This window comes from Diospyros lotus, unplaced genomic scaffold, assembly GCF_014633365.1.
Source record: "Diospyros lotus cultivar Yz01 unplaced genomic scaffold, ASM1463336v1 superscaf6, whole genome shotgun sequence".
NCBI classification, from domain to species: Eukaryota; Viridiplantae; Streptophyta; class Magnoliopsida; order Ericales; family Ebenaceae; genus Diospyros; species Diospyros lotus.
In genome coordinates this window covers 25,101-33,321 of record NW_026267109.1, presented here as the reverse complement: position 1 = coordinate 33,321, position 8,221 = coordinate 25,101, and the positions used below count along the sequence as shown (strand labels likewise).

General features: G+C 36.8%; 1 protein-coding gene across 1 annotated transcript in view; it reads left to right on the top strand.

Annotated features, from left to right (window-relative positions):
• The first annotated feature begins 2,662 nt into the window (after positions 1-2,662).
• LOC127793446 (NADH dehydrogenase [ubiquinone] 1 alpha subcomplex subunit 6) overlaps positions 2,663-8,221 on the top strand; it is an 8,819-nt gene continuing 3,260 nt past the window's right edge. Inside the window, exon 1 of the mRNA XM_052324176.1 lies at positions 2,663-2,964. Coding sequence (XP_052180136.1) covers positions 2,752-2,964 — 213 coding nt within the window. The 5' untranslated portion in view covers positions 2,663-2,751. The remainder of the gene's footprint in view (positions 2,965-8,221) is intronic.

Sequence of the window (8,221 nt, the reverse complement as noted above, 5' to 3'; positions counted from 1 at the left end):
TAGTGAAGTTAGAAAAAAAAACTCTTTTATAGTCTGAACAGGAATGATATGTTATTTGCGTTACAGGCAAGCAGGGGGGTGAGTGTGTGGGTCCCACCCCCATGGGCCCACGCTCCCCCTTCCTTTCTCTAAATTTGCCTAATGACTTTTCTCTTAATTTGTTTGCATTAAGTAAATTTTATATTATCTACGTCAAGTAACATAAAAGTTTTGATAGTCTGAGAATGACCTAGAAGTTTGTCAAATTCAAAATGATCAAGGATGCTTTATCTCCAACGGTTGGAATTCTAATAGGAGTATATAAGTCTCTCAACCACCAGCATTTTAGGACTACTTATTTATCGCATAGTCCATTCAAAGCAAAAGGTGTTCAAGCGTTGTTAAAGTATTCAAGTCTTTAAGATCTACTACTACAATCTTTCTTCTTTAATTTGTTCTGATTTAAAGAGTTGTAAGTTTATTTTGTATTTAACTCACATGTGAGGTGGTCTCACTTGGTGAAAGTTTTTATTTGCTGCAAGTGTGATCTTGCTAGCAAAATTACTTGTAACGAGATACTAATTTCTGTACAAAAACTAAGGATATTCTCTTTTTGTAAAATTTTTCTATAAAGTATTCTCTTTCATTCTAGCGAAACCTTCAAGTTTTTTTAACTAGAAGGGAAATAATGGTTTGTGTATAAGTTTTCAACTCTTTATGTGTTAGCATTTTCAAATAATAAAAATATTATAAAATATTATTTAGTACACAATTTTAATTTATTATTTTAAATTTGTATACTTAAATTTTACGTTTCTAGCTTTTTATTTTTCATTTTATAAAAAAAAAAAAAAAAAGGCAACTAGTATGTTAGCCCATATATAGACTTGTAAGGCATGACCCCTAGAATGCTAGGGATAACCTAACACTATATCAGAACATGTTCGACCGTTGGGAAATACTATATAAATATTGTTACCAATTTTAAAAATTCTTATCAAACTAAAATAAAAAAAAAGGTATAGCACCCCGGGGGTTCTGCAAAAAGGTATGAGCACACTTGTATTTTTAAAAGTAACACCGAACTCACTTGTTATCTAATCAAGAACATTGATTATTCTACCCTTATTTTTAAATTATCTCATCTCCCTTTCTCTTTCTCTTTCTCTTTCTCTTTCTCTCCCTCTCTTTCTTTTGCATTGTAAAAGGCTTGAGGAGAGTTCACTAGCCATTAACAGAGAGGTCCCCTACTAAGAGTTGATTTAGCTGCAATCGAAGGAAGAGAAGCATAGGTTGGTTGTTGTTGCAATTGTTGACCACCATTGTTAAAGATCCTATTGCCGAAGAAGAGACATTAGTGATGAAGATCAAGTCATTGTTGCACTGTTGAAGAAATGACCATCTTTGTCATAGAAAGAGCATTTGTCAATACAAGCCGAGGAAGAAAGGATCATTGCTTGTCAACATTGCCACAAAAGATATAGGATATCTAAGTCACCTCTAGTGTTATTGTGGAGTTTCTAGAGAAACGAGTTTGCTACCATTGTTCTTGAAGCAGCCTATCATAGAAACCATGTAGTCAAGATTGCACTAGAAAATATACTCCTTGTTATTCTAGAAAACCCTTATTTTTGGACATCACATTGTGTGTGTGTGTGTGTGTGAGTGAGAGAGAGAGAGAGAAACAAATAGATAGGCAAAAAGATAGAGCTCGATTTAGCTTCATCCATGGCCAAACTGAACCCCAATGCAATCGCTCAAGGTTCTACAACTAGTGATTGAAAATGGTTGGTTCAATCGCTATTATTTCATAGTCACATTGCGATTTATTCCAGAGCTTCAAAACAATTATTTATTTCATTTGAATTTGATTGAATATTTTTGAGTTTTTTAATCAATGGGATTGTAGCTAATCAAGTCAAACAAATTCTAGTGAGCTCGAGTTCGAGCTTGTTAAGGATTTATTGAGTTCAAGCTTGTTAAGAAATTTTTTTTAATTAAATCCATTAAAATCTATTTGCATATAACAAACTTAAGCGTAAATTTTAAAAACAGGTATAATAATATTGTTTAAACAAATATAAACATTATTATTACAAACACAACGATAAATAATAAAATAATAATACAAAAATTATTTCACGAGCTTTGTTAGCAAGTTAAATCAAGTTGAGTTTTATCATGCTCAAGTTTAGCTCGTTTATGAGTCAAATTCTAAATTAGAGTTTAAGCCCGACTTATTTCTAACACGAACTGAACACAAATGAATTTTTTGTGAACGACTTAGCTCATTTACAATTCTAATTACAAAATTTCTAATAATTTTGTTAGTTTTTTATTTTTCTATAATTGATAAGAGAGAGAAGATGTACATTTTGAGAATTTAAAAAGAAAATTGTCCTTTTCAATGGTGAGAAAAATTGATCGCAAGTTATAAAACTTAATGAAGATAAATATGGTTTTCAAAAATATAAGGGTTATTGATATTTTTTCGATTGTTATGGGATTGCTTAGCATAGCCATTTTGCCAGTATAGTATATAGTATGAAATTTACTCAATAAAAAAATAATATGAAACTCAATTTGAGATTATATTCCTAAAAAATAAAAATGAAAAACGAAAAACAACAAATCGGAACAAGAGTATCGTATCCAAGGGGAATCGTTGGTCTAACTTAGGACCCAAACGGAGGTGGAGCGGGGGGTTGTAGGTCTGCAGGGAGCCCAAAGAGAAGCAAGAGAGTCGACGAGCAAGAAGAAAGGAAGAAGGAAATGGCGTTCACGCTGAGGAGTGTGAAGGTACCGCCAAACTCGGCCAACTTGGAGGAGGCGAGGAGTCGGGTGTTCGATTTCTTCAGGTCGGCCTGCAGATCCATCCCCACCGTCATGGATATCTACAATCTCCAGGACGTCGCCTCCCCCACCCAGCTCCGCTCCACCATCGCCTCCGAAATTCGTAAGAATTCTCACGTCACTAACCCCAAGGTCTCTCTCCCTCTCTCTCGCTCTCGATTACTTTTTATTAGATTTGGTTGTTTGTTTCTGTGGAAGATGTTTCGGAAATCTATTCTGGGTAATTATATCTACACGTGTATTAGACCTCGGATATGGAGTTGTGTCAAACATAGTCTATTCATGGGGTTCTCGTTTTCTGATTTTCTCAAGTCTTTTTCATGACGTGGTTTTTTTGATCCAATAGGAGAAAGCTGAAAAGGGATCCTAACCTCAAAAAGAAAAGAAAAGGAGAAGAAGAGTGGGATAAGATTCTACTAATTTATTTTCCAATTGGTTTTGGGGTTTTCCAATCACCATAGCCTGTGCGAAATTGAACCACCTTCTCTTTCCCTCACTATATTTCGACGGGCATTGCCCAGTCTAACTGAAATATTTAATCTCTAATTGGGTACTTTGGTGTAGGTATAGCTGTGTTATTGTGGATTTTTGTGACAGCTGGGGAACAGTCTTCTCACCTCAACGATTATTAGGATTGTAGAAAATTACTAAGGAGTAAGGAGTTCTTCATGTGCTGGTTGGTAGAATTGTAGAAAGACTTGATGAGTTTGTGAATATTGTGAGTGAAGACATGCCTAAAGGGTTGCCACTTACCACCAATAAGACATTCAGCATGCCATTTATCTAATTCTATGGTCTACCTTACCTAACCATTCTGCATATCGCATGCCACCAGAGCATAAGACTAAAATGTTTCACCACGTGATAGGCCTAACTACTAGAAGTTTGGTGCGAGAGAGTAAAACTCCTTCCGTCATGCCTGCATTACTTACTCTAAAGAAGGATGGATCGTAGAAAATGTGTGTGGATGACCAAGCAATCAATAAAATCACAATTAAGTACAAATTCATTAATCCAAGAAGAATGGCTCTAACTCATAACGTTCCAGTCATAAAGTAGCAACCTTATGGGCCATTTGTACTCAGATTAATTAGTGATGGAATAAAGTTAAGGATTGGATAAATTAGTTTCGTGCCACATTTGGTAAAAAAGGTATTACTTGAGGTTATAATTATTTCGTGTTGGTGTGTGACATTGTGAATGGGGTATTACTGGGCATTAAATGACAAATGACCGAGTTATCCATTTGCTAAAAAAGATATATATGTATAAATCCTGTTATTCATATATATATATATATAAAAAACTAAATTTTCATCAATATATATTACAACTAATTTAAAATAAAAACCAGAAAAAGCTCCAGCCACCATGGCTGGAGCTAATCCCCAGTGATGGGGTACCCTTGCCAAAACCCTATTGTTGGGGTTGAGATAGAGGGAGGGATGAGATGAGATGAGATGAGATGTGGGGGTGATGGCCATGGTAGCAGCAGAAGGGTTTTCAGAGGGAAAGTGAAGAATAGGCGCTCGGTGACGGAGATGATGGCTGTGGATGGTGGTGGAGGAGCTCCCAGATTTGGGAGCTATGACTTCTTTCCCCATGGGGAGTGCAGCGACTATGTAAAAGATTGAGGCAGAGTGAAGAAGAGAGAGAAGAAGAGGGAAGAAGTGAGTGCAGCAGCTGTGGGATAATTTTGTCTTGGGATTAATTAACCCAAGTTGCTTCTTGCACCAAACACGGTATGACCGAGTTTCAGTGGTATTACCATGTCTTAAGACACGCACCAAACGACCCATTTCTGTTGCTACTAAGGCTTGCGCTCGTATTATGTAATAATGGCAGCAAGGTGAACAGACCATGAAGACCCGGCTTGGCACGGCAGGTGGCCTATATGAAAATGGGACCATGCCATGGCATGTCTAGGGGCAGCACTGGAGTCGTATGAGGAGGCAATACTATTTCTTGAAGTTCCATTGGAACACTTGAAGGGTGGTCTAAGTTCATTTTGGATGCTAAGGACTTGCAGAAGTGAGCTAACATCTAGTGGCAGGTGTCCTATGATCAGGGTGACAGACCCCTGTGGCGCATGTAGAAGGCTGTGTGTAGGGCTTGGCCCAAGCCTCCCATGTGACATTGAGTGTATGATGACCAAATAGTGAAATAGAAAGAGGAAGAGCATAAGAGCAGAAATAGAAAAGGGAGAAGGAAAAGAAAGACGAGAAATAGTCAAGAGATAATGAATACTGAAAGAGAAGAAAAGAGAAGGAGAGTTTTCTTTTTGATAAGGATCAATATTGTTTGAAACACCCAAAGGATGAAACTTGTACAAAAGTGAAATGTTTGAATAAATATACAAGCAAGCATACAAGATGTGGTGTCCTTTGGTCCAAAAGGAATTTCTTCTTTTTTCTTTTTTTTTTTGGTGGGGGTGGGGGTGGGGGAGGTGCAGCAGTTTCAGAAAAATGCAAGGTTTCTCAAAAATCAACATTGTTGAAAACTCTTTTATTCCTCTCTTTTGGAATGTTTAGCCACACACAATGAGCAATGCCCTAAATATCTTTAGATCCTCTTGCAGACAGCTGCTTGGCCAAATATAGAAGACCATCATCATTTGTGCATTATCCAACAAAACCACCAGAGGAGAAAAAGGTGGTGGTAGTCCAGCCTTCTTCCAGGCCGAGCATAACTCTACTTAAGGGAGTTAACTTCTTTCCATAAATGGGTGTGGTATCAGTGTCTTAACAATGCTTCCAAGAGTGTGTGCCACTCCAATGAAATCCAAAACGTCCAAGTATTTTGATCGTTCTATCTTCTACTATTTCTTCTTTTTTTACCTACTTTTCTGCTGCTTAATCTTTTACTTAGCTGGAATTTTACTTTGAACTTGTTCTTTGTGGATATGGACCATAAAGTTATGTGGGTTCAAAAGTCTTGGTTGAAGTTGAACTAGCAAAATCAGGTCAAATTTTGGTTTAAATTTGGATATTGGAGGTTACAGCAGTAGCATATTAGCTGTCTAGCTATTGGGTTGCAAGAATTTTGGTAATAGATATAATGGAGGAGGTTGCAATGGCAATGTGGCTTTCAGGGATGCAGATTCTGTAGGAACAGTCGATGGCAAGTGAGCTAGTGCCAGCTTGAAGGCAACTTTGGTGTGGATCACAGTTTAGAATCTGATGCCAAATTGATGGAGGACCAAATCAAGGGAGGGAGGGAAGGAGGGGATTTCATAATCATATTTTGTGTATTCAACCAATCATGTGAAACTGAGTAAAATCTTTACATGTTGTGAGTTACTTGTATATTCACATAATACTATTAATCTAAGAATCCAAATTAAAGTGGGAAACATGCAATCAGCTGAATAATGAGATAAGTCCCCTTTCTTCTCTATATGGCTTACATTTAGTGGCTTGTTGGTCTCATATGTGCAGTTAGGGTGCTTTGATGATGTCACTGCCTAATCTCCAAGTTGAATCTAACTGTGTACAGTTGGGTCTCCCAACTCTGGCCTTTTTTCAATTCTGGATGCTTATATCCTTAGTTGTATGGTAGGTCTAAGGTGCAGGGAGGCCAATGATCCCTTGGATTGGGTTTGAGATCTGTGTTGATTCTTGTACTGTGGCTGAAGTTTGAATGCCTAGGGGAGGGGTTGTTGCAAATAGGGGTGCAGCTATAGTGAATGTGATTAGATGGGGTTAAGGTCTCTTGATTGAAGGAGATTTTAGGAATTTAGGGTTATATGGAAAGTAGGTCTTTTTTGGTATGTGAAACAGAAACATGCAATAAGCCATATGTTTTAGAATGTGGCACAATAAGGGTAGACTTGTATCTACTAGAATCCAGGATACTTTGTGGGCTCTTTTCTTTCAGCAAGTAGATAACCCAATGAAAATAATACAAGTTTGTCTATTGTTTCCCAAATTTAATTACAGAAATGGTTATAGACAAAAATGATTGGTGAGTCGACCCCAACTAGTTGGATTGAGGCTTTATAAGCTGTTTTTTTTTTCTCTCTCTGAAAATTAATGATACAAGAAGATATATTGAAACATAATGATTAGTTTTCCATGTTCAAATTTTTCAAGACAAATCCCTAGTACCCATAAATTTTTGTTCATTCATTTGTTTATTTCCCTCCTAACAATTTAGAAGAATAAATATGAAAAAACATTTGGATTGCTAATTTATTTTTATATGCAAATGTACCATGTTTTAGAGTGTGTGTACCAATCATAATTGCTAGGGTATTAGCATTTCATGGTAACATAACCAAGAGAGGGGAGGTTGTAGTAGGGAGGGGTGTTGGTTCTCGTTGCTTGAGAGAGGTTGTTGGTCTGAAGAAATGCAATATAGATCTTCTTGGGTAGCAGGACATTAGCAGAGGTCTGGTTCTTGTTTTCAATTTACCAATCAGTTATGAGTAGTCGAGCACTTTGTAAAGGATATATTATCCTTTTTTTTTAACTAGTGTTATGGCTTTATTTTAATTGATTGATTTTGCTTTCATGGGTTTGGGTTAGATAAACTGTAATATAAAGGGCAGCATTTTAGTTATTTGCAGACTTGGATAAGAAAACCATGACATTTTGAGCTCAGAGTGCAATAGACCATCAAGCATATCCTCATGAAACTGGAAAGAGTTATTAACTCTGAGTGGTCAGCCATCTTTCTTCCTAGTTACTGTCATGATCCTAGGGTTTAGAATGGGATTTGGAGGAAATTGAGAAAGAACAGAATGGAGGGGGGGAAACAGAACAGAAAGAGGGAGATAATAAGAAAGGGGGGAGAGTTCTGACAAAACAGAGAGGGGGAGAGAATTTGAGAGGGAAAACAGAATTGAATTCATTCATTAGCTGCCATTCTCTACTTCTTTATCCTTTTTAGGCTGTTAAATCCTTTTAGTTAGTAACTAACTGTAGGTACAATACTACAATGGCCTAAGGTACAACAAAGAAAAATACATGCAATAGAACAATTACTGCTGTGCCCTTGAGGTTGTGACAACCCCCCCAAAAAGAGGTTTCTTGTCCCCAAGAAACTTATTACAATTGAGCCACTGTTTATTCATCCAATTCCCTTTTTCACGATCTGATTTATTTTTTGCCTTTTCTTTTTCTTTTCTCTTTCTTTCTTTGGCCTCTTTTTCTTTCTCCTTCTTGGCTTTATCTTATGGATGAAAGAGGAGACAGTATCTCTTTGTTCAGCAAGTATTTCAAGCTCTGTTGAAGTACCCACTTTATTTTCCTCTGCTAAAATCATCACCAACTCCTCTGCATCGTCAGCTAAGAAATCTCCAACAATATCATCTGCTGTGATTTCCTTGGTAGTGCCTAAAAGATCAACATCATCTCTTGCCACACTTTGACATTTTTTAACTTCTTTC